The sequence below is a fragment of the Natator depressus genome, chromosome 2 (genome assembly GCF_965152275.1).
Source record: "Natator depressus isolate rNatDep1 chromosome 2, rNatDep2.hap1, whole genome shotgun sequence".
Classification (NCBI taxonomy): Eukaryota; Metazoa; Chordata; order Testudines; family Cheloniidae; genus Natator; species Natator depressus.
The window spans coordinates 248527422-248554117 of NC_134235.1; the positions used below are offsets into that span (position 1 = coordinate 248527422).

The window sequence follows — 26696 nt, forward strand, 5'->3', positions numbered from 1 at the left end:
ATACATTTTGCTCAGGTACCATGCAAACGTGACCAATTAAAGTTCCAATCCTGCAATGAGCTTAATGAGGGCAGAGGAGTCCACTTGTGTGGAACTGTTTGCAGGAGTAGAGCCTTGTTGTGTAGGGGAACCCACATTTAAAGTGTGTATGGACTGAGACAAAGACTTGGCAGGAGCACCTTGTATAAGGGCCAAAGGTAAAGGAGGGCTTTTCTGATGTACCTTATGAGCTCTGTAGTTACGGAGGGTAACAGCAGCCTCCCTCACGCAGACCTCCTAAAGAGACATGACAATCTTTCCTAATAGTTTTGATCATGGAAAAGACATGCTGTTGGCCTCTTTTTTTTTTTTTTTTTGCAAGCCAGCAGTAGCTCAGCCAGTCACGGAGAGTTAAATTTTTTTAGGTGTTTTCTTTTTTCATTTTAATATCTGGGAGATCCCATACAACTACATACATTAGAACTGTTAAGCTGGCAAAGTGAAGTGGTCATATGTCAGGAATGCCAGAATTAAGGCTGCATACACGACCTCTGCCCAGACTCCACCCACTGATTTCAGTACAAAACGTCTGTGCAGTCTGCCTCAATGACTGAATTTGGTCAACCTGGAAGTACATGTATGTTTTATTGATTTGTTTTGAAAGGCCTCTGAAAAAGCTGACAGACCACCCCCTGTGCTTGGACAGTAAAGGCAGTGGTTCAAATTCAGACTTTTCATGAGTAAGTGCAACTCTACTGGAAAAGGACCTGCTTGTACCAGGTATGAATCTGGCCCAATACACAGGTTAAACCATGATCTGAACACAATATTCTGATACAGTGGTATATAGGAGCATCCCCCTCCCACAACAGCACCTTCATTGGTAACTACAGTAACTCCCCACTTAACATCCTCTCGCTTAACATCGTTTCGATCTTATGTCCCTGCTCAATTACAGAACATGATCCATTTAAAGTTGTGCAATGCTTCGCTATACCTGCATTTGGCTGCCCGCTTTGTCCACAGCGGACTTGAGTGCTATTCAAAATCCAGCCAGAGAAGGAGCATGTGGTGATGGTAGCAGTGCCATCACCCATCTTATAACTACTAGCCCAGTGGTTAGAACACTCACCTGGGATGTGGGAGACCAAGATTCAGTTCCCTGTTCCTCTCTCCTCCTCTGACAGAGAGGGGGGTGTCTCCCACCTTTCAGGAGGTTGCTCTAACCACTGGGCTATGGGATATTTTGATGTGGGGCTTCCACAAACTCTCCTGTTGAAGCTGTTGTGCTCTGAATAAATAATGAAACAGTGGTTGAAACAAGGGGGCTGGGTTCGGGGTCTCCTACCTCCTAGGTCAGTTCCCCAATGACTGGACCAGAGAGAGTTATTCTCTCTCTCTGGCCCAATGACTGTTCCACTGTGGACAAATACTTAGAATCATTAGTCCAGGGAAGAGGAGTAATGGGGGATGGAAGGGGTATGATTGTGAAATCCTTAATCAGGCAAAAGTTCTTTTGAAATAAAGAGTTAGAGTATTGCCAAAGTAAAGAGTAGGAAATCAGGTCCAAAGGCTCAGGGTAGACAATGATGGAGACAATTGATCTCTGTGATAAATTGCGACAACTCCCTATCTCTATACAAAAAACTACAAACTGTATCTGAAATTAGTGACACGCTGTCCCAGAACTGTGCCTACAAAACACTCTCAAAAAGGATGGGTCTGTTCATGTAATGTTAATGAAAATCCGTTCCAGGACTGCATCAAATGCAATCTTTAGTAACACACACCTGATCTATGCTTAAAGGTTTTCCCAGCATAGTTATGTTGGGGGGAAGGAGGGGAGGGGAATCACATCCTTAACTGACACAACTATGCGGACAAAATACCTAGTGTAGATGCAGTTTAACAGCAAACAAGTGCTTTTACCAGTATGGCTTTATTTTGTTCAAAGAACAAAAGAACTCGTTAGTACAAACTGCATCCCTACTATGAGGCTTTGCTCACAGCTATTCCAGCAAACCCCTTCTACTGTAGGCAACACCACAGAAAGCAAGTTCATTGATAAATAAGCGAGCAGGTTTGGTTACCCAGCAGGACAGGAAGAGTCCATAAGAATTGGACACAATTAGGCTTTAGCAGTTGGCAAGCTAGCCATAAGCAAATACTGAGATGGAGAGACTTTTTCCTCTGTTCTTTAACTTCAAATGTAAAAGTCATTAGCTTTTGCCATACAGACTGCATTTTATACTTTTGAGAAGGAGGTATTTTTTCTAGTAATTAGTCACCTTTTAGGCTTAAGCAATATCTGATTTAGGCCTTGTCTGTACAAGAAAATCTACACTGATTTAACAAAGTCAGGTTTACAGATTGTTCTCGTTCAACCATGGAAAACCTCCATGTAAATGCACTTAAACCATTTTAACCCTCACGTAAACCAGTTTCACTTTCATCAATTAACTGATGCAAGCTAAGCTGACTCAAGAACATTTAATGTCAGGGCTCCCTCCCCACTCTGAACTCTAGAGTACAGATGTGGGGACCCACATGAAAGACCCCCTAAGCTTATTTCTACCAGCTTAGGTTAAAACTTCCCCAAGGCACAAATTCTTTGCCCTTGGAGGGTACGCTGCCACCACCAAGTGATTTAACAAAGAATCAGGGAAAGGACCACTTAGAGTTCCTATTCCCCCAAAATATCCCCCTAAGCCCTTACACCCCCTTTCCTGGGGAGGCTTGAGAATAATATCCTAACCAATTGGTTACAAAGTGATCACAGACCCAAACCCCTAGGTTTTAGGACAATAGAGAAATCAGTCAGGTTCTTAAAAGAAGGATTTTATTTAAAAAAAAAAAAAAAAAGGTAAAAATCACCTCTGTAAAATCAGGATGGAAAATAACTTTACAGGGTAACAAAAGATTCAAAAACACATCAGAACTTCCTCTAGGCTTAGTTTCAAAGTTACAAAAAACAGGAATAAACCTCCCTCCAGCAAAGGAAAAATTCACAAGCAGAACAAAAGATAATCTAACACGCCTTGCCTGGCTTTTACTTACAATTTTTGTAATGTGAGAGACTTTTAGGATGGTTTATAGGAGGAGTTTTCTGACCTGATGCTTCTCTGCTTCCCAAGAGAACACACAAAACAAAGCCTTTCCACCACCCCACCCCACCCAAGATTTGAAAGTATCTTCTTTCCCCATTGGTCCTTCTGGGCAGGTGCCAACCAGGTTATTTGAGTTTCTTAACCCCTTACAAGTAAAGAGGAATTCTAGGCTACCCTTAACTGTATGGTTATGACAAGGGTTTGGCACTGATTTAACTAAATCAACTTTATTACAGCAGTTCAGCTTCTCAAATAGACATGGTCTTAGTCTCAAAGCAGAAGACAATCCAGCACAGCACCCAAACAGGTTAAGCTTTGATCTCAAACATCTCTACCAATACAAAATAGGAAGAGTTTTCCACCGATCCCCCAAGGTTGAGCACCTAGATCTTGGAAGTAGGGGCTCCACCCTCAATCCCTATCAGTCTCAGGGTGTTTAATTGTTTTTCAAGCCTTGATTTTAACATATTTACAGTGATGTAGATGTGTTGTGCAAGATACACAATGCTTGGTATGTTCACCCAGGTGTTATGGATATCTCATCCTATTGTATGTAACGAAGAGGACAAGCAGAGCAAACTGTAGCTTGCCTACATTTGGGGTTTTTTTTAAGCCAGCATACCTAAACCACCACAAACCCTGAATGTAAATACTCTCCAGTGGTGGAAAGCAGGACTCATAACAGTGCACCTTATTCCAGTTTCAAACCAGGGTCAATCACACCAGAGCAGTACATCCAGACTGAAGGCTTATATTGGAGAAGCTGCACCACTGCAAAAATCCTTAACCCAGGCAAACAATCTGTCACATGAGAAGGAATTGAGGTACAGTGCAACAGAATATTCTTATGCAAACATTTAAATCAATACTGCAGTTCATGCACATTAGGCAGTGTATTAAGCTGCATGTTTATTACACCTCCAAGCCTTTATGAGTCAGGTTATAGGGGAATAAAGCTTGTATCTTTGTCAAATGTACCTGAAGTCAGTACTAGACTTATATTGCAAGTACATTGATTTTCTAAAAGTGATCTTTATTTTGTTGTAGTGGAATAGTTTGTACATAATTTACAAGCGAAGTATTAAGAAAAATAGTTACTCAATTTACACTGATCATCAAGAGAAACAGCATGCCAAGGCATTATAGCAAGCAGCATCTACCGAGTCCTTGAACTATTGCACCAGGAGAGCCAGCCACATTTTTTACGTGTCACTAAAAGTCAGCTATTGAACCAAGTTCTCTCTGCTAACGGGGCTTTGTACAGATAAAAAGTTGCAGCACCAGCTGCACTTTTTCTCCGAGCGCTCACCACGTGTTAAAAGGGCGGTCTTAATGATTCTTGTTTAAATGCAGTTTGTCTTTATCCATTTCCGAAGTCCTTTAACAGAAGATGAAGCTTCAAGTGAATACAGCTACATACAGCTCTTAAATCGGCTCACCACATCAATAAAAACTGATTGAGGAAGTAAAACACAGGTGTTTATACTTGTACTTGCAAAAATATACCTACATACTTGTCCCCATACAGCATGCAAAAAATGGTTTCAACACAGCATTTCTCAAGGACCATGGCGTGATATTTATTCTTACTCAAGTTGATTAGTTTAATGATACTTAATCTCTTGTTATTCAAAGAGGCAGGAGATGTTTATTCTCTAGTGTGTTCTGGAAAGATAGTACACTCAGTAACCAGTCCATCCTTTAGCAATACCTTTCTGCACTTGATTTTGCTTCTTCAGCTCCTGACTTCCCCTTCACATTTCCTTCTTCATTAATCAGTACAGTGATCACATTGCTAGACTCAGCCCTGCCAGTTGCTTAGACTTTGCCATCTTTAGTTGCATTACCTTAGCATTCAGACTAATAAAAAATGGTTCCCTTTATGTCCTTTTCAACCATTTTGTACCTATCCCTCTTCCACAGAGTGCTCTGCATTTTCCACCACAACATATTGTTTAATAACTTCTAAATTTCTTATTCCCTATATGTTAATCAATTTGTTTGCATATGCTCCAGATAGAATGTTCCTTTATCTTTAAACACCAGTAGGTATGCACTCTAATGCAATCTTTGCTGCTCTACTGCACAGTATGTTCAGGCAAATTTCTTAAGTACTGTACTAGTAGCCTACCTTTCCATTTCCACCCCACCATGTTGTCTCCTCTGGAGTAGCTTGATATTTCACCTACTCTAATTTTACATCATCATGAAATTTGTTACCAAGGTCTCTATTTTACATGTACTTTATAACCACTGGCACAACACACCTGATCAAGAATTCTTTGGACTGTTATTCCTAAGTACAAGAGAACTGTCTTTGCAGAGACAACCAATCAAAACTTTTAGATAATGGAGCCAGGCAACAGGCTCTGGAGTTTTCAGTCGGGATTCCCGGATACTGTGTACACACCTCATAGCCTGCTACTCAGCTTCCTCAGTTGAGAGACAGATGAAGAGTTTATTAAAGATGTAGTCTTGGTTTCTTTCCCTCCCCTGCTGCTGAAGAGCTCATGAGCTTAAATCTGTAGCTGAAAGGAAGGCTAGGAAGAAGGAATGCAGGTCTTCTAAACCAGTTACACTTGGAGAGGCCAACTGGTTGATTATTAAAACCCCTCAGGACCCTGATGCTGTTCTACTATAAGGTCTAGGAAGTTTAACACTTGTTGGCTATTTCACTTATGCAGGCTGATGGGAGCAGAGAATTCCAAACTGCAGTCTGCAATGAGCTGACTCTACTTTCCAACACCTGAATTTCAGCAGACAACAAACAAGTTACTTTCCTAATATTAGTTTTCTATATCAATAGTTGCTGTAGGAGCCAGAGGAAGGTTGTGTGATCACAAATCAGAGGGAAATTGGCTGCACAGTCAGGACTAAAAGGGAGGTGGGTGCATCTCTATTAAGATGTGGTCCACATTAAGAAAAAGTTAGAGAACCTCTAGAGTAGAGCATATTCAGAAGCAGTCCATGCAAGTGACATATTTAATATTTCTGAATAAGCGAAAGATTCCAGTGATTTGATGCTAAACTAAAATGAACTTTCCAGAAGTGTAATAGCAAATACTAGCCTAGAAGAGGGCTATTGAGCCTGTGACCTGCATAATTACAGCATTCATGAAATCTCTTAACATGATACCACAACTGTGACCCAGAAATCAACACCCTGACCATAAGGGAAAGTGGACAAAGCATAGATTGTTTACAGAGAGCTAACAGAGCCAAGTCATGTAAAATTATTTTTGGAACAATGGGAGCTGTTCTCCATACAATACTACAGCCGATCACCTAAAGATCAGGGTGCCATTTATAGAGATGCTATTGAAGGCAATGGCACTGTTTTTTTAATAGTCTCAACCACAGTTTTAGCCACCTAAGCAGGAGCTGAAAGGCGGCGGCTATTTGGAACAGTAGCCTCTAAACGCAGTCTGTGCTTCCAGTGCCAGATGCACAGCAGGCCAGCCCCACTGTGCTGCCCAGAAAGTAACAGCTGGCAACAGAGAGCTTTTGGTTGTTCTGTCAACCACAAGTTTGTAGAGGGAAGTCTTTCCACCTTGCAAATGCAGACTAAGGATCTGCACTAGACCACATAGGGATTGTTAGTCTCAAGTCGCTTCTGGTATTTGAGCGATCTTCCTCTTTATGAGCTAAAAACAATTTGCAAGATGCCCAGTTGAAGGGCTGGACCCCAGCCATGTAAAATAACCACTTATTTGTGAAGCAGGGAGAGACGCTTCAGTGCTGAGCGCTATACAATGGAAGCCACAGAAAATGCAAAAGAGAAGAGTTTAAGAATAAACTCCCTGGCTGGGAAGTTATCGCAGGTTTAGATACAGTGGGGTTTTTTGAGAAGTAGGAAGGAAGAGAATGCCTAGCTCCTCCTTGCAAGGGAATCCACGCAGGCACTGGCGGCAGCAGAGCAAGACTATAAACATACAGAGAACTAGCTTTAAGGACTTGTAGATATACAATTTCCACCCTAGCCTACCTACACAGAGTCTGGTTGATACCTGCTGCTCACGGAGGTGTATGCAGAGATAAGAAAAGGGTCATGCTGTCATCCATCCCACCCGGTAAAACTCAAGCTAGCCTAAGGATTGTCTTCTTAGGAAAGTTTTTATCAGATATAGCAATATTATTTAAATTTACATCCTAAAGCTCACCCAGTTCAGCACTGTGGACTTCCAATTTAGAAGGGGAGGCAGAGTAGAGCCACAGACGCATTTGTTCATTGGGCAGGTACATGCACTGAGGCTGCATATTGCACTTCTCTATTCCATGCTTCTCATCTGTCCCTCATAATGACAGAACTGCCTCATTTCAGACCCCAGGTATCCTCTGACACTGATGTTCAGGTCTAAGGGGTAGCTGACCTTGAGAAATCCTCTGGCCAATGACTGGTAGCAGTCCTTCCGAGGGGAGGGGAAGAGAAACACCCCGTCGGTTCCAGCAGTACCTGTTTCCATTGCAACAAGTGTCAAGTTCTGATGGCTCCAAACTCACCCGCCCCTGCGTGTGAAAAGCCCGCGGCCCATCCCCCAGCCTTGTCTTCCCGAATCTGCAGGCAGCCGGACTCCTGGCCCCGGCGGGCTCCCCAGGGAGGCGTTTCTGAGCCCGGGGGGTGGGGGGGGGTTCCCCGACCACCCAGCAGGAGCAGAGCGGGTGCGCGGCCACCGCCCGTGCTCGGGGGAAGGGGGGACCGAGGGGCTGGCCCGCGGGCTGCACAGGGGCGAGCCCCGCTGCCTGCGCCTCCCCGCCAGGCTGGCAGCTCCGGACGACGGCACCGCCCCCGTCCCGCTTCTGGCCAGGGGGCTCCAGCCCCCCGCCCGTCCGCACTCACCCCCGCTCCGGCAGCCCGGGCCCGCCAGCTTGCGGCACTCGGACGGCGGCATCTCTCGCGCGCCCGGCCCCGGCGCCTGAAGCTGCCTGTGAGCGGCACCGACAGTCTAGCCCGGGCTCGCGACGCGCGGCGGCGCTTGCGCCATGTGACCGCCCCTCCCCATCACGTGACGCGCGGGTGCCACCCGCCGGCCATGACACGAGAGGCAAAGCCGCTGGGGGCAGAGGGGGCGGGGCTTGTCCCTGTTGTGCGCCCTGGGGCGCTTCCCCACTCCCCATTCTCCCTGGGCTTTGGGAGGCAGCGGGGGAGGAGAGATTCCCCTAGGGGACAGCAGGGTGTGACAAGGCACAGCCACCCTCTGTGGGCTTCGCACCCAGCCCAGAGCGGGGCCCCCTTGGTGCTGGGGGCTGCACAGACCCACAGGACTAGGAAGAATCTCAAGCATGAGCCCCACGTTACAGATGGGGGAACTGAGGCACAGAGAGAGACCACGTGATTTAGGAAGGTGTGACAGAGCTGGGAACTGAACCCAAGTCTCCAAATCCCAGTCCAGGGCCTTAGCCTCAAAACCATCCGCCTCCCCCAGGAGAAGAGGAAGCAGAGGGTGTTCCCTCTCTCTCCGGGTTATGACCTGCCCTCTGCTGCAGGGAGAGAAGGAGCCTGAGCTCCTGCGGCTCTATTGTGATGAGTCAACTTAGAATAATAGAATATCAGAGTTGGAAGGGACCTCCGGAGATCATCTAGTCCAACCCCCTGCTTAAAGCAGGCACAATCCCCAATTTTTTTTGCCCCAGATCCCTAAATGGTCCCCTCTAGGATTGAACTCACAACCCTGGGTTTAGCAGGCCGATGGTCAAACCACTGAGTTATCCCTCCCCCTTGTTTGAAGCGAGAGGAGACAAGAAAACCATTTTAACTTGTACACCTGTTAGCTGGGCTTGCAGAAGGCCAGCACAGAGTGAGTCAGGGAAATAATGCAACCAGCGTTTCTTTGAACTAAAAACTGCTGTTGATAAGTTTCAGAGTTTCTTGACAAGGTCCAGAGCTGTCAGAACAACAGAGTAGAACTTTTTTTTTTTTTAAAGGGATATGCCCACCCGTGGATCATAAGAGCTTTGTTTTAATGGGGTAAGATTGCCAACCCTTTGGAACACAACTTTTCTGGGGAGCAACTGGCTATTTATTCAGCATGGAAAATTAATCTCCTTCCACCATGCATGCTGGGAAACAGACGTGTGCCATCACATAATTCATTCCTAAAATGATTTGGGGAGCCTGAGCTCAGAAGAGAACTTTGCTTTTTACAGACCAGCCAAAGAAAAATAAGAGCAGCCTACAGTAACCAGACCAATGTTCCCTCTAATTTTTGACAGGCCGTGTGCACAAAAAATTTCTTCTGTGCAAATTTTTGACAGGCCGTATGCGCAAAAAAATTCTGAGCAAATTATTGTGCTTCTGTGCAAATTTTTGTGCGCACCGTGTTTTGCCATGTGCATAGGCTTTAGGATCTGAGTGTGCATGCAGATGCACACAGCTTAGAGGGAACAGTGAACCAGACAATTTAAAGGACCTGAGTGGTGAAGAAAGGAAAGTAATACTAGAAGGGATGGGTAGAAAGGAAGAGGCAGCTCTGGTCTTGGTGCCCTAGCAAAAAAATTATGCTATTAAGGAAGAAAAAACAGTAGTTCCCCCTCCCCGTCCTCTCACGAACTTTCCTTGTCCCCAATGACATCTTTCCCCATTACTGAACTTTCTAGATATGTATCCCAAGGCTTATTTATCTATAATTTATCCTCCCTTCATTGATTCATTCTGCTGAATCCTTTCTAATTTCACTCCAACTCCTCCTTGCCTTCAAAGTTCTTCATTGTGTTGTCCCTATTTTCACATCTCCTCTCCTATTCCTTTCCATACACACTTCATTCTGCTGTCTACTTTTCACTTCTCTCACAAATCCCTTATACCTAGAACAAGTCTCATACAGTGCATCTAGCAACCTTACTTGCTTTAGATTTTGCTTCTTTTCACCAACTGTCCTCCCATCAGATACTCCCAGTGCCAGTTCCCTATCTTTCCGTGATGTTACTCCATTTTTATTTGTTAAATTAATTCAGATTATAAAGTTTCCACCTCCTTAGTAGATCTGTCCTGTTTCCAGAGGTTCCAGATCAAAATGAAGGTTTTCTAATGACTTTATGGAATAGGCATGGCTCCTATCATCATAATTTGCAAGGCAGCAACTGTTTAAGATACATTGTCAGTGTACTCTTCTCTTCCTGTCAACCACAGCATTACGTTAGATGGCGCTCTTCAAAGCTACCCAGAGTGTTTACTAAAATCTGCACAGTGAGAGGGTCCACAAATATAGATTACCTTAAACCAGGTGTACACCAATCAATGAAAGACAAAACAGAGGCACAGCTACAACTAAGTAGTAAGAGAATTTCCAGAATAACTGTGGACAGTGATTGGTAGTGAAGTGCATGCCATTTACATTCATACTGATTTAGAGAGGTACCACAAGGATTTCTTTCTACTAGATTCCCCTTTCCCCCATAATTGTTGTCAATAAATAGTGTTAATTCCTCCCAAATTAGCCTGGTTCAAATGAGAGCTGCCACACTGCAAAATAACACTCAAATTGCACAGAATGAGTGATTGTATTAGCAGCTGAAGAATTGTGCTAACTCAAGCTTTAACTCAAGTTAAAAACACCTCACACTTGAGATAATGGTTTTTATGTGTTGACAGGACTGGCTTTAGGGGCAACACTTGAGTTATAAATCGAGTTAACAATGCAGTGTAAACAAGTCAAGAGAAAATAGGCAGGGAGGAAGAAGCTGTCCGTGGCCCATTGGGTTGCTGGGAGGTGGAGCTTTCAGGGGTACCTCCTAAGCATAAAAAGAAATTGCGTAAACTGAGGCAAGAGAAAAAAAACAATATTCTTTATTCCCTTTTAGTTTGGGAAGTTCAGATGAGGAAGTAAAGAGAAACTGGAGGATTAACTGCCTTGTTTATTCACAAGGAAGATACTTGTTCTTAGAGACTTTAGATTAAAGACTGCATACTTGTCTCCCCTGTCCTTGGCTGGAGGAAGTTGGAAATGGAACATTTTCTTCTGGAGACTTGGCTTAAAGGAGCAATGACCCCCAATTCACACAGATCCTGTTAGAGGAGCTAGAGCATAGCTGACGAAGTAAAGCTAGCTGCCAGTGAAGACAAGCAGTGGGCCTCTTCAGCAGACAGACAGACAGTGAGACTCCAAATACTGCAGGCTGTATGGAAATAGTAATAATACTTTTCACTTTAATCCTTCCATTCAAGAATTTCAAACTGCTTTACAAATATTATTGAATTAAGCCTCCCACTACCCTTGTAAGGTAGGTGATGATTATTACCCTTCTAGAGATGGGCCTACAGGCTTAGTCTTTCAAAACTGAGAACTGAAGTTCGATCTCCTGTCTCCAGATTCTGTGCTCTAACTCTGCAGTGTACATATCAACAGTTTTCAGCCCCATAAAGGGGTCTGACCCCTTCCTGGTTCAGTTGGGATCGGGGGGCATGCACTTCCTTTATTAATTATTATTATTTATTTTATTATTTAATATTATTAATATTTGTTATAGAAGTGCCTAGGAAACAATCAAGAACAGGGTCCCATTGTGCTAGGCACTATACAAACATAGAGTAGCAAACAGCCCTCCAAGGTCTTACAGTCCAAACATTCAAAACACCCCTGAGGTGGGGGAAGGGGTATAACATACAGCCAGAGAGCGATCAATGTAATGGTAGCAAACAACTGCTCATTCCATCACTTTTTTGGAAGGGATGGGGGGGAGAGGCAGGGTTACCTGGGAGGGGATCAGCTACTTGGGAAGGGAGAGGATGCCAAAGGGAGGGGGGCAGAGGAGGAGTTAAACTAAGGTGAAGAGACTGTGAGTGAGGATTGGAACTAACAGCCAGTCAGCACAGGGGAGAGAATGTCCCATCAAAATTGCCAATTCCAGTTTCTGGCTGGCTTCTTCCTGCATTTTCTTTCCCCAAGCCCATCCCAGTGTGCCCCCAAGAAGGTAAGGGTGTCCCTGCCCAGGTCTGAATCAAGGGATCAGTGAGAGGGATGGATGGTCTTGCTGGGTCCCCATTTACCCACATACAAACCCCCCCACCCAGTGCAGCAGACCTTGCATAAACTGCTTCTGTATTTGCTTCCCTTGGCTATGCTGGAGATAGGGATCCAGAACATGGATTAATGGTGAAGCCAAATATCTGAGTAGTAGATAGACTGAAGGTGTACTTCTCCAGATGGGATGGAGCATAACCTTCCCCATTTTCTACCATCTTCTCTTTTACCAGTAGGCTCATGAAATAAAAAAAAAAAAAATAGAAAATCTTTCTTTGCAGTTTCAAGCTAGAGAGGGTCAAGTCTACAGATATGAATTCCAGAGAATTCAGAAAGGCTCAACTAGCAGAAATGGATCATGAGAGGAATTAATGTCACAGGACTTACTAAGGACCAGCTCAGTAGGACTTGTTTAAAAGTCCTTAGGTAAAGTGGACAGCTAATGGGTTAAAATCTATACCCAGAAACAGTGGGGCATTTTGAGCTCAGGAGATGGTCAAAGTCCTTGGCAAGAAGCAGACCATGCTCCACCATGCTCCATGACTGGAAGCAACACAAACAAGCCAAAGTCATGTCAACAAGGCAGATGTACCAGAGGAACCAGAGCTGAAAGTAGATGAGCCAACGCAGCTGTTACCGCTGATTGAGCAGCAGAACAGATCATGGCATGGTGCTCAGATGCTGTGGTGATGGACACATTATGAGACATAGTCACAAGAGCTGCATCTGGAAAGGAAGAAGCAGAGTGGCAAGAGAGACTGACTCTCTTGCATAATCAGAAGCAGCAGTAGCAGGAACTGGAATGTCAGTCCCCGGAAGGATTAGGGGTGGAGAACACAAATTCGTGGTAGGATCCAAGATTAAAGCATCCCAGACATGTGCTGTTACACAAATTATTCACAAAGTCAGCATCTTCATCAGTCAGGCTGGTGCCTTCTTTCATAATCCCCATTTCATAATGGTTAAACAGTCAGTTTTGCTCTCCCATTCATACTAATTTTGCCTGCGGACTCCAGGTGTATGTTAAATTCTGTTAGGTAAAAGCATACTCAGCTCATATTCTGACAGTTTACTTTTGAATCATTATTTCTACAGTTTTTTCTAATCTGACCAGTTCTTCCCTACTTCTTAATATCAGCTGTTTAATCAACTGTTAATAGCTCTTTTAGCTCACATCACATAAAATACTTCCATGGTTCCTGGATTATCACTTTATTAATAGTATAGATAAATTGTTGTTTTCATTAGTGTCATGCACTACAGGGTCTTTAAGAGACTTACTATTCAGTTCCCAAGATCCCTGATAATTATAATCTGCCCAGACCAACTGTTTTAATATACTCCAAAGTAGCTCATTAGTGGATCATGTGATGTTCCCTGTGTCAGCGAATTAGAAATCAAAATTAGAAAAGATCTATTCTAAACAGAACCCAGTATAAAATGCATTAGGTAAAGACTGTCAAAAATATTAAAAATCCATGTGGACTGAGTAATTTCTCTGCATCACTTAGATCCATATTTAACCTGATAGCAGAGCTCTAATCCCCATATGAAGAATGATTACACTCATTGTAATTACATTAATTTTAGAGATTGAATTCTACTATGTGAGTTTTCACAAAGCCTCGTTCTTCTGCTGGAGGAAGGGGGGAATGGATTTTACCCAAGTGGAACTGGCAGCAAGACTTCCAAATGAGATGTTCTGCAAGAGGCTCCCCAGCTGGCTGCCATCCACACACTTGCCCATCACCAGGGATGCATGTTTTCACAGCACTCAAAAGGAAGCCCTAAAGCAAATAGCGGGTAACTTCTCAAAGCAGCCCTTTTCAGTATGGCTCACAGTGGAACTTGAGAGCCTTACATGGCCAACTAATGACATTCAGGAAGATGGAGCATCGATCTGGCATATGCCCCTCACCCAAGCCTCTAAGACTTCAGGAGTGAAGATAAGAGACAGGGGATTTTGAACTACAAAAAGGGCTTTCTTTAAATCTGTCTGTCTTGTGGGCTCCACTCTCCCTAACAGTTAACAGGGACTCAGGTCCTCCTAAAAAAGCAGGGGAAACATCCCCTAAGAGAATTCAAAACCATTGTTTAATCTACAAAATGCCTAAATTATTAACAATTATCTCTAGCTAAAGGGCAGGAAAGCTGACCCTCTAAAAGGGAGAGGACTAGAGGAAGCTCCAACTTGCTCCTTCAGCAACTAGAAGAAACTAAATTTGGTGAGGCCACATCTCTGCTGCTGTATCTTGGCTCATATAAATGCTGTTGTTGTTTTTCTTGATACCTGCAACTGATTGATGTTTTGATTAGATCAGATGGATCCAAATATCTATGAACTCATGACAGGTTTCAGAGTAGCAGCCGTGTTAGTCTGTATTCGCAAAAAGAAAAGGAGTACTTGCGGCACCTTAGATACTAACCAATTTATTTGAGCCATAAATTTGATGCTCAAATAAATTGGTTAGTCTCTAAGGTGCCACAAGTACTCCTTTTCTTTCTATGAACTCATGGTTGACACCTGAGATGCATCCATCGCAAAGTCATAGGAACTGACTTGGGGGAAATAGGAAGGGAGGTCTAGCTCAGTGGTTTAAGCATTGGCCTGCTAAACGAAGGGTTAGGAGGTCAATCCTTGAGGGGGCCAGTAGGGATCTGGAGCAAAAATTGGGGATTAGTCCTGCTTTGAGCGGGGGGTTGGACTAGATGATCTCTTGAGGTCCCTTTCAACCCTGATATTCTATGAAGTTAGAGCACAAGGTGCTATGGCTGAGAAGATAGCCTTTCTAGGACACTCAGATATTGTGGAAATAAAAGCATAATATGAAAGACTAGATTTACGATACATTGTATAGTTGTGTAATGATGTGTAGTGACATATTTAAACAGCACATTGACTTTTAGGAATATGCTCCTGAAAAATTAAACAAAATTTGTGCTTTACTGTTCTGCTATATGCAACATCTTTGTAATGTTTATTTACTGTAAAAGTCAAGCTAACTCTTTGCCATAATTTTTGGGGGCGGGGGGAAAGGAGGAGGGAGATAGGAAGCAAAGCCTTTCCTTTGAGTGCAACTCCCTGAATGACAAGCACAGAAGACAGTTGATGGACAGGTACCCTGGGATTAACAGTGTCAAATGCTGTTGATAAATCCAACAAAATTAACACGTCATAAGCCATTATACTCAGTAATGATGAGGTTTCTCTTCACAGACCTTAATCAAGGCTTTTTTGGTTGAATGACCAACTTTGTACCCAGACTAATAAGGAAGGATCAGATATGTCCTGATCTTGAATGGTAGTATTTGATTAAGGACAAAATGACCACACTCAAATAGCTTAGGGATAAATGTAAGCAGAGAAAGTGAGTGATGATTACTTGCATCTGGGAATGCAGAGTCTCCTCCCACCCCCAGTATTTCTTGCTTTTAACCTTGTGCACATTTTCTAGTTGGAAAGAGGAACAGTTCAGTACTAAAGCTGTTACATTTCCGCTTGGTGTTATAAGGCAACATCTAGATCAGCTTGTAAGTAATAGATAACCTCTGATGCTGATCTCCGTTTTGCAACAAGCTATGGAGAACGATCATCATTCCTAAAATTACACAGCTCATCTATAAATGCAGCTGCAGAAGTGTTCACTTTTTATGCTGAGAGCTACATCCTTTATTGCCAGTATGTCTCCCTTGATCAACACACACACACTCCAGCAACATGGCTACCTACCACAGGATCTTTCCCCAGCCTGGACAGCAGTTTATGATAATGTGCCCAAAAGAACAATATCTTCACTATCCCCCATTCCCTTTGGTGCTTTTTTCATCTTTAATCTTTTCTTCTCCTTCTGACAGATTTCTCTGTAATGTTAGCAGAGCAGAGGAAAGAAAAGGAGTACTTGTGGCACCTTAGAGACTAACAAATTTATTTGACCATAAGCTTTTGTGAGCTACAGTTCACTTCACAAAAGCTTATGCTCAAATAAATGCGTTAGTCTCTAAGGTGCCACAAGTACTCCTTTTCTTTTTGCGAATACAGACTAACACGGCTGCTACTCTGAAACGGAGCAGAGGAAGGCTCACTGGCTTCACTTCAAAAGAATGTCAACAAACTTATTTTGCTTTGTGTTCCTAGGAGTTCCCATCCCTGAGTTGTAACTCAAGTTTTGGGTTGGAGTTGCTGAGTATCTTGTAATTTCATCCAATCTCTCCTTGACCCCATGGGGAAGGAGGCAGTTGGTCAGATACTCTGCCTACTTTGCTTGAGACTGTGCTCAATCCTGGTTTGCTTGACAGGCCTGTGAACCTGGCCCAACCTGGGTTGTTTTCTGTTCTGATTTGGACTTTTTTTGCACCATTTGATTGTTAAAACACAGTCAAAGATTTTTTAAAAGTCAGAAAGATCAGAAGTAAAATTGCCTCTTTCCTCTTAGGTATTTATCTCCACTACTCTATCAGTAGCTTCTTCCCACCTATATTTCTGCTCACAGATGCTAAGGCATTATAATAATAGCTAGCTCTTACATGGCATTTTCATCAATAGTGCTCAAAGTGCTTTACAAAGGAGGTAAATATCATTATCCCCCTTTTACATATGAGAAAATTGAGACATTAAGTGGCTTGCTCAAGGTCCGCAGTGGCTAAGGCAGAAATAGGACCCAGCTCTCCCAAGGACTAAGCTGGTATCCTAGCCTAGGTCATACAGTCTTTCGTTGGGATGGGACACTCTGACCATAAGGTGTGTGGAGGGGAGAGGGCAGGCTCTGAGGTCCTAAAGCCTAGAAACTCACTGATGGAAGCTTTAGAAATGTGATGAATTAGGTACAAAATTCAAAGTCAGGGGAGACCTGTAATTAACAAGATGTGTGATTTTATATTTGTACTTTGGTAAGCCTTATTCAAAACTCTTGTATTATATCCACACTTTTCACTGGAAAGCACCATAGGCCAAGACTCATTGCTATTTTCCCATTATAATGTTCCTATTTTCTCAAAAGGAAAGTTTAATTTTGGGGATGTTTTGTGTTTTCATGGCACCAAAAATGAAGTGAATCCACATAAAAGGGTATATAAAAAACAGCAAAACAAATAGACCTCCTTGAGATTAGATCATTATCCAGTAATCCAATGAACTCTGGATTTGACCTGCTTGTTTCATTTAGGTCCCAATCCTACAGACAGTTAATTTAATGTAACTAAGCTGATTTACATCAGCTGAGGATCTAGCCCTGCATTTCTACAGCAACTTCATTGTGTGCAGACTGTTTTCTGTACATACACTACTGAATGTAGCCTCACAACATCCCTGTAATGGGAGTGCTCCTTGGTAATGGTAATACATTTTAAGATAATAGGAAATGCAGAAATCATTGTTTTCTGGAATCAGAAGGCATAACATCCTTCCCTGGGATATACTGTTATTTGTCAGCTACACTAAATAATTCTACAGTGTTCTTTAAAGATTTGCTATTACAAGCCTTTGCAATATATCAGGTCTTTGCATTATTTATTCAGAGAAGAACATACTAATTTCACCTGTAGATAAGTGGCTTCCCATTTCATTGTGTATATGTCAGAAACTGGGAAAGAAGTATGATCTAGTGGTTAAGGCAATGCAGTGGAAATAGGAGAACTGGGTTCCTGGTTCTGCCACAGACGTCCTCTGTGATCATGGGCAAGTTATTCTGTGCCTCAGTTCCTCATCTGTAAAATGGGAATAATAATATTTCATTTCTCCCACCCTTTGTCTGTCTTATCTATTTAGATTATAAGTACCTCTGGGCAAGGACTATGTGTTTGTATAACTCTTAGCACATTGGTGCCGCAAGCTCAGCTGGGGCATCTGGGCACTACTATAATACAATAAAAAACAATCAAAGCCTATAGAGCTTTAACTATATTCCTAACCTGTGATTTATCAGTGAGATTTATGTGAGGAAAGGCTATTCACAATGGTATCAAAAAGTAAGTTTTTAATGGTTATTCGATTAAATTTAACAATAAAAATTAATTAGAAAATAAATGTTCTAAATTGAACAGAATATTATCTGGAGCTGTGACCTGTTTGGGTACTATTCCTTCTTTTTCACTTATTTACTGTTTATTAGGATTTTTAAAACTTGGGATCCGAATTTCTGGGGATATTAAAAAGAGCAACTAATACGAATAACATGACCTTTGTGTTGATTGTTTCAGAGCGGAATTATCAGACAATTAAATCAACGGCTATAGGAAGTTGGCATTAAATTATTTTAAAAGGTCAAATTCTGAATGAAATTAAAAATCCCAAGGAAAACAATGAAAATAAAAGATAAAGCTAAAACCACTGCTATGCTGACATTACAATTGACATTAGAACACTACATAATATGCCATGCAAGGTGTGATATGCCCCCTGGTGGTCATAAGGCGGTAAAGCTCAATTGTTTACTTCAATCAAGACAATAGGAATGCAATATGGGAACAGACATAATGAACTGATCGTATATGGATACACCAAGAAAATGACACCAAAAATACAGATAATGGATCTGAAGGTATAAATATTCATTAAAATGTACAGAAGAGCCAGAGAGATGAGGGTGCTTAGTAACAATAACACTTAGGTCCTGAGTCTAATTTACACTAAGCCCTAGCGGTGTAAAAGGGCCTTAGTGTAAATAAGACTTAAGCCGCGAGTATTCATGTAAAAATTTTATTTGTTCACAGCTCTGTGCAAACATTTATGGGGCTAATGTTTAAAATCATAATTCTTATTAGATACCAATATCAGTTATTAGCATCTGGAAAATTAAGTTGTTGAAAGAAAAAAGTGGCAACAATGTGCTGGTTTCAAGAATATTAAGCAAGAGAGTCAAAGTCCTTTCGAGATCTTGGAAAGAGAGAGGGAGGAAGAAAAGACACAAACTAGGATGCGATCAATGACTGAGTCACAGGCTAGGATGCTATACAAGCACTGACCACTATGGACTTCCCTCCTCACCAGCGGAGATATTCCCCAACTTTAAGTGACAGTTCAGGATGGTGGCAAATGGTACAGTAGGAACACCAGGACTGTTCTGGAGACAGCAGCTACTTAAAACAGGTTGTAACTGAAAGTGTCTAGTGGGGAGCCAAGATGGGAATCAAAGGAGTGTGTTGTTGTTGTTGTTGTTGTTGTTTTTTAAGATGCAAGATCCCACAAACCACCAACGCTAGAACAAAGTGCTGTTTGACACTGGAACTTCAGGATACACTACTGTCCTTTGCTAGTTCTTGAGATAGTATGACTCAATACTCACTGGTTCCTTGGACCAGGCAGAAATGTATTACAACCCATTTACCAAACTAGTTTGGCTGGTTTCATAATCTTAAACCATCATCCCTTCTGGAAATCTGTGAAGGAGAAAACACATATCATAGCACGTGACTAAAGAAAATGTGGCATATGACCCCTCTAAGAACTCCTTCTATTACCCTCTACCAATCGGGGTGGGTTCCCCCCCATGGAACCATCCTGAGAAGAGATTTAATTATTGGAGGGAGTTCCAGGTGGGGTGCTCCATCTGGAACTGGGTCATGTGACCCCTCTAAGAACTCCCCCCCACCCACCCTCTACCAGTCAGGATGGGTATCAGCTGCAGAGGACCTTCCCAAGAGTGGATTTGACCAAATAGGGCAGGTTCTGGGGCACGATGACCTGCCCAGAAGAGGGTCATGTGACCCCTCTAATAGCTCCTGCTACTGCCCTCTACCAATCAGAGCGCAGCACCACCCCTCGTCCCAGCGCTGCGTGGAAGAGGCCATGTCGTTCAAAGAACACGTGTTTTAGAAATTGTGGAAACGCTGAGAGGAAACATGGATTCCTTCACCATCCCCGGGAGAACTTTGGAATTTGTTTTAGCTCTGAGGGCCTTCAGCCACCTGCAGAGAAAGCGCTACATCAGCAACAGTTCCGAGGAGGAGGGGTGAGCAGCCGAGGGGAGCTCTTTGGCAGAGCCATTGATGGATACGCTGGAACCTGACCCCGAAACCCAACTGCTTGTGAGGAAGACCGATGAGCATGACGGCCTTTTGTCCTCCACCAGCCTGGAGGAGGAAGGTGACCGCAGCTCGTGGGAGTCACCATCAGACAAGGTGAACGGAAAAGATGTTGCTCAGGTAAATGAATGATTAAGAAGTGACAGTCGAGGACCGGGTGTTATGGGGAAGGAACCGAGCCTGTTTCAATGAAAAAAACCAGCCCTGTAGGGCCTTCTTACAGTATTAAACATTAAATCACCATACACAACAATCCTTAATGTTACTGTACCCTCTCCTGACTGGGGGCACCTTGCCGATATCAATGAATGTCTGAGGGTTGATTTTTGTTTTATTTTTATTTTAAACATGTTTCTTTCATGCTTAAAATTTTGGTTTGTTTTGAAATAAAATCGATATAGCTCAAGCATCCATAGTAAACAACCTACCAATACCCATAGCTTTTAAATGTTTGACTGTTCTTACAGGAAATGCTTATTTTATAAAAGTGTGGTGGAGGTTTGTGAACCCTTGAAACATTTCAGTTTTGGGTTAGACCAGAGGTGGGCAAACTTTTTGGCGAGGGCCACACCTGGGAATAGAAATTGTATGGCAGGCCATGAATGCTCACAAAATTGGGGTTGGGGTGGGGGAAGGGAGGAGGGCTCTGGTTGGGGGTGCAGGCTCCAGGGTGGGGCCAGAGGGGTTTGGAGGGCAGGAGGGGGATCAGGGCAGGGGGTTGGGGTGTAGGAAGGGGTGCAGGCTCTGGCTGGGGTTGCAGGCTCTGGGGTTGGGCTATGGATGAGGAGTCTGGGGTGCAGGAGGGTGCTCCGGGCTGGGATTGAGGGGTTCAGAGGGCGGGAGGGAGATCAGGGCTGGGGTAGTGTCCAGAGTGGAGGCTCCTGGCTGCCCCCCTATGCGAAGGAGCTGGAGGGGGCTCATGCCACTGCTTCCAAGAGCCGTGTGGAGCGGCCCTTGACCCCGCTTCCCAGCTGGAGCACCGGAGCAGGGCAAGCCCCAGACCCTGCTCCCCAGTGGGAGCTCAAGGCAAGGGCTGGATTAAAATGGCTGGTGGACTGGATCCGGCCCATGGGCCGTAGTTTGCCCACCCCTGGTGTACACCCATCAAACTTAATTACTGATCACATGTACTTTTAACCCTGATGGAAACAAGGGTGGATAATCACATCTAGACCTGGACCAACAGACTCTTTGAAGGCAATAGAGTCAGAGGGGGATGTGGTAAACCATCATTTCAACAGGGTGAGTCAGCTAGATTGTAGTCAAACACATGTCTCAAACATCCCTGTTTTATAAACAATAGAGTGGCTTTTTGCTTTATTTTAAACACGTATTTTTTGTTTTTGTTTTTCCCCAGGATTCTACTACACACATTTCAGGTTTTTGCTGTAAATAGTTCTCTTTAGACAAAGACACAAGAGTTGGGTTCTCACGAACTTTTTATTTATTTATTTAAAAGACATACAGCCCCTTGAAAACAAACGAAGCTGCTCCATCAAAACTTTTATCTTATTTAAGGGCCACACAGACCTTCTAACAGAAATACAGATAGTCACAAAGCCTTTTTCAACAGATATTTTTATTTAAAGCTACCAAGTTTTATATCGCATGATTGTCCCCTCACCATTCTCTAACATAATCCTTTTAGATTTCTTACAAATAGTCTTTTTCTTCAACACAGTTCTGTACCTTTTTGTGCGGACCAGACGGTCAATATAAAAGTCTAAACCGGTATCCTCCGGTTTGGTTATTTTCTTTAAAACACTGGTAGGGTCTCGAGCGCTGTGCACACCATTTACCAGGGTCACCCCTTGTGCTAAATTTTCTTGGGTTAGGCACAGACATTGCAAAGCATAACCTATGGCATTAACAGCATTTAATAAGTTTTTCAAACACAGGTCAACGCACAGGTCCCGGAGTTTGCAGCTTATATCCTCCAAAGTCCAAGTCAAACAGTCATGGTGCCATTGGCCTGGTGCGTCTATGACACGGCCCTCACAATCTTCGAAAAGCTTCTCCCTAAGGCAATAATTAAGGACAGCATAAACAGCAACCTGTCCCATAGACCACATGACTTTATGACGCTCACGACGTGGCACTGGCTCTGTTTGTCCTATGCCAAGGGTCCTCATTAAATCCATATAGCCATCATCCTCGGCATCCTCGTCAATGATCTGTACCGGTGTGGAGCAAAAACAGATGGGACCGATTCATCTTTGCTGTCTGATGCAATACTGTCTAGGGCCTCTGGGTCCTCTAGAACAGTGTTTTTCAAACCGTGGGTCACGACCCACTACTGAGTCGCAGCATGTAAGGCGCTGGGTCACCTTGCTCTGGTCAGCACTGCCACCTGGGACATTAAAAGTCCCATCGACGGTGCTGCCCAACTAAAGCAGGCTAGTGCCTACCTTTTCTGACACTGCACTGTGCCCCGGAAGCGGCCAGCAGCGGGTCCGGCTTCTAGGCAGGTGGGGCCATGGGGCTCTGCCCCTGTCCCAAGTACTGGCTCCACACTCCCATTGGCCAGTTGACGGCCATTGGGAACTCAGGGTTGGGGGTGGTGCCTGCGGGCAAGAGTCACACGGAGACGTTTGCACGCATTTGCCTAGGAGCCAGACCTGCTGCTGGCCGCTTCTGGTGTGCAGCGTGGTCCGCGGTGCATCCCGGCTGTGCCGCTGACCAGGAGCCGCTGGAGATAAGCTGTGCCCCAACCCTGTGCCCCAATCCCCTGCCCCAGCCATGAGCCCCCCCCAAACATGGAACCACTTCCTGCACCCCAAACCTCTCATCCCCAGCCCCACCCCAGAGCCTGCACACCCATCCCAGAGCCCTGACCCCCTCCCGCATCCCAACCCTTGCCCCAGCCCTGAGCCCCCCCCAACCCAGGGTCCCTCCTCCACCCCAAACCCCTCAGCCCCAGCCCAGAGCCCTGACCCCCTCCTGTACCCCAACCCACTGCCCCAGCCCTGAGCTACCCCCAAACCCAGAACCCGTTCCTGCACCCCAAACCCCTCATCCCTGGTCCCACCCCAGAACCTGCACGACTAGCCCAGAGCCCTGACCCCCTCCCACACTCCAACCCCCTGCCCCAGGCCAGAGCCCCCTCCCACACCCTGAACCCCTCATTCCCGGCCCCAACCCACATCCCTCACTCCCGCACCCCAATCCTCTTCCCCAGCCCTGAGCCCCTCCCACACCCCAAGCCCCTCATCCCCAGCTCCATTTGGTCACGGGCGTCAACAATTTGCTTCCACTGGTTCCCCAGAAAAAAAGTTTGAAAACCACTGCTCTAGAAAGGCATTGTTCAGGAAAGAAACAAGTACAAGCCCCCAGCCTGTTTTTTTTTAGATTTACGCAACCCCGGATCGGTTCCTACCCCATTACACCCCATCCTCGACTGTTACTTCTTAATCATTCATTTACCTGAGCAACATCTTTTCTGTTCATCTTGCCTGCCGGTGTCTCCCACGAGCTGCGGTCACCTTCCTCCTCCAGTGGGGCAGACGACAAGAGGCCGTCACGCTCATCGGTCTTCCTCACAAGCGGTTGGGTTTCTGGGTCAGGTTCCAGTGTATCCATCAAAGGCTGGGCCAAAGGGCTCCCCTTGGCCACACCCTCCTTTTTTTCCTCCTCCTCAGCACTATTGCTGATGTAGCGCTTTCTCTGCAAGTAGTTGAAGGCCCTCGGAGCTAAAACAAATTCCGAAGTTCTCCCGGGGATGGTGAAGGAGTCCATGTTTCCTCTCAGCATTTCCACGATTTCTAAAACACGCATTCTTGGAACGAGATGGCCTCTTCTGCGCAGAGCTGGAATTACAAGGGGTGTTGCTGCGCTCTGATTGGTAGAGGGCAGTAGGGGGAGCTCTTAGAGGGGTCACACGATCCTCTTCTGGGCAGGTCATCCCACCCCAGAACCCTATTTGGTCAAATCCGCTCTCGGGTCTGCAGCTGATACACATCCTGATCAATAGAGAGCGGTAGGGGGAACTCTTAGAGGGGTCACATGATCCACTTCCGGATGGCTCACCCCACCCCAGAACTCCTCCCAGTTGGTCAAATCTCCTCTCAGGGTGGTCCTACGGGGGCAAAACCCTCCCCGATTGGTAGAGGGTTATGGGAGGAATTCATAGAGGGGTCACATGCCATCCCCTGGCTTCCAGTCATGTGTCCCTTGTGACCCCATAATTAATACTCCAGAGGAGTGGGTTTTAGGGTGACAGGTGGGCGGGGCCTGACAGGTCAGGGAGCTGGGCCAACATTTGATTGAGGATAGGCCCCTTATACTTGCTTATACCACATTATGGTGCAACATTGCCTAGGAGCTGAAATCTAATACCAAACTGGTCATCAAAGAGATTGGTAGGCATTTGTGGTATTCCCCCATTACTCCATGCACTTCACCATTTAATGTCTAAATCATACATCCTGTTATTCATCTAATTAATGCTGAATATTCACTTCTTCCATTCTTTGGGCTGATGTAATTCTTAATGCTCTCACTAGATGGATCTCCAAAACAAGACAATAGATAACCAAGTTGATGAACAGCTTTGACATCCTAGGGAAATATGTCTCCTAATGTCTAGAGAGACTAGGTCCTGGTCTACACTAGGACTTTAGGTCGAATTTAGCAGCATTAAATCGATGTAAACCTGCACCCGTCCACACGATGAAGCCCTTTATTTCGACTTAAAGGGCTCTTAAAATCGATTTCCTTACTCCACCCCTGACAAGTGGATTAGCGCTTAAATCGGCCTTGCCGGGTCGAATTTGGGGTACTGTGGACACAATTCGACGGTATTGGCCTCCGGGAGCTATCCCAGAGTGCTCCATTTTGACCGCTCTGGACAGCACTCTCAACTCAGATGCACTGGCCAGGTAGACAGGAAAAGAACCGCGAACTTTTGAATCTCATTTCCTGTTTGGCCAGCGTGGCAAGCTGCAGGTGACCATGCAGAGCTCATCAGCAGAGGTGACCATGATGGAGTCTCAGAATCGCAAAAGAGCTCCAGCATGGACCGAACGGGAGGTACGGGATCTGATCGCTGTATGGGGAGAGGAATCCGTGCTATCAGAACTCCGTTCCAGTTTTCGAAATGCCAAAACCTTTGTCAAGATCTCCCAGGGCATGAAGGACAGAGGCCATAACAGGGACCCGAAGCAGTGCCGCGTGAAACTGAAGGAGCTGAGGCAAGCCTACCAGAAAACCAGAGAGGCGAACGGCCGCTCCGGGTCAGAGCCCCAAACATGCCGCTTCTATGATGAGCTGCATGCCATTTTAGGGGGTTCAGCCACCACTACCCCAGCCGTGTTGTTTGACTCCTTCAATGGAGATGGAGGCAATACGGAAGCAGGTTTTGGGGACGAAGAAGATGATGATGATGACGAGGTTGTAGATAGCTCACAGCAAGCAAGCGGAGAAACCGGTTTTCCCGACAGCCAGGAACTGTTTCTCACCCTGGACCTGGAGCCAGTACCCCCTGAACCCACCCAAGGCTGCCTCCTGGACCCAGCAGGCGGAGAAGGGACCTCCGGTGAGTGTACCTTTTAAAATACTACACATGGTTTAAAAGCAAGCATGTGAAAGGATTACTTTGCCCTGGCATTCGCGGCTCTCCTGGATATACTCCCAAAGCCTTTGCAAAAGGTTTCTGGGGAGGGCAGACTTATTGTGTCCTTCATGGTAGGACACTTTACCACTCCAGGCCAGTAACACGTACTCAGGAATCATTGTACAACAAAGCATTGCAGTGTATGTTTGCTGGCGTTCAAGCAACATCCGTTCTTTATCTCTCTGTGTTATCCTCAGGAGAGTGAGATATAATCCATGGTCACCTGGTTGAAATAGGGTGCTTTTCTTCAGGGGACACTCAGAGGAGCCCATTCCTGCTGGGCTGTTTGCCTGCGGCTGAACAGAAATGTTCCCCGCTGTTAGCCACAGGGAGGGGGGAGGGTTGAGGGGGTAGCCACGCAGTGGGGGGAGGCAAAATGCGACCTTGTAACGAAAGCACATGTGCTATGTATGTAATGTTAACAGCAAGGTTTACCCTGAAAGAGTGTAGCCAGTGTTTTATAAAATGTGTCTTTTTAAATACCGCTGTCCCTTTTTTTCTCTCCACCAGCTGCATGTGTTTCAATGATCACAGGATCTTCTCCTTCCCAGAGGCTAGTGAAGATTAGAAAGAAAAAAAAACGCACTCGAGATGAAATGTTCTCCGAGCTCATGCTGTCCTCCCACACTGACAGAGCACAGACGAATGCGTGGAGGCAAATAATGTCAGACTGCAGGAAAGCACAAAATGACCAGGAGGAGAGGTGGCGGGCTGAAGAGAGGGCTGAAGCTCGAATGTGGCGGCAGCGTGATGAGAGGAGGCAGGATTCAATGCTGAGGCTGCTGGAGGACCAAACCAGTATGCTCCAGTGTATGGTTGAGCTGCAGCAAAGGCAGCTGGAGCACAGACTGCCACTACAGCCCCTGTGTAACCAACCGCCCTCCTCCCCAAGTTCCATAGCCTCCACACCCAGACGCCCAAGAACGCGGTGGGGGGGCCTCCGGCCAACCAGCCACTCCACCACAGAGGATTGCCCAAAAAAAAGAAGGCTGGCATTCAATAAATTTTAAAGTTGTAAACTTT

The 26696-nt window shown here is 45.0% G+C and overlaps 2 protein-coding genes across 5 annotated transcripts in view; one reads left to right on the top strand and one right to left on the bottom strand.

Annotated features, from left to right (window-relative positions):
* Positions 1–8071, bottom strand: part of GALNT11 (polypeptide N-acetylgalactosaminyltransferase 11) — a 103340-nt gene extending 95269 nt beyond the window's left edge. For 2 of the 4 annotated variants that reach the window (XM_074946305.1, XM_074946311.1), the window contains exon 1: positions 7924–8071. The gene's annotated coding sequence lies outside the window, so the exon portion shown is untranslated. Of the gene's footprint in view, positions 1–5496; positions 5516–7246; positions 7420–7923 lie in introns of those variants that run through there. The other 2 variants (XM_074946306.1, XM_074946310.1) reach the window with 2 other exon arrangements.
* Positions 3867–26683, top strand: LOC141981935 (uncharacterized). The gene is made up of 3 exons (XM_074943553.1): positions 3867–3910; positions 24992–25595; positions 26184–26683. The coding sequence occupies exons 2-3, from the start codon at positions 25013–25015 to the stop codon at positions 26681–26683; spliced, it is 1083 nt and encodes a 360-aa protein (XP_074799654.1). The 5' UTR covers positions 3867–3910; positions 24992–25012.
* The last annotated feature ends 13 nt before the right edge of the window (positions 26684–26696 follow it).

Excerpts from the sequence above, each read along its gene's own strand:
- LOC141981935 (XM_074943553.1), top strand. The coding sequence starts at position 25,013 with ATGCAGAGCTCATCAGCAGAGGTGACCATGATGGAGTCTCAGAATCGC. Across the intron at positions 25,596-26,183 it reads AGGCGGAGAAGGGACCTCCG|CTGCATGTGTTTCAATGATC; the intron begins GTGAGTGTACCT and ends TCTCTCCACCAG.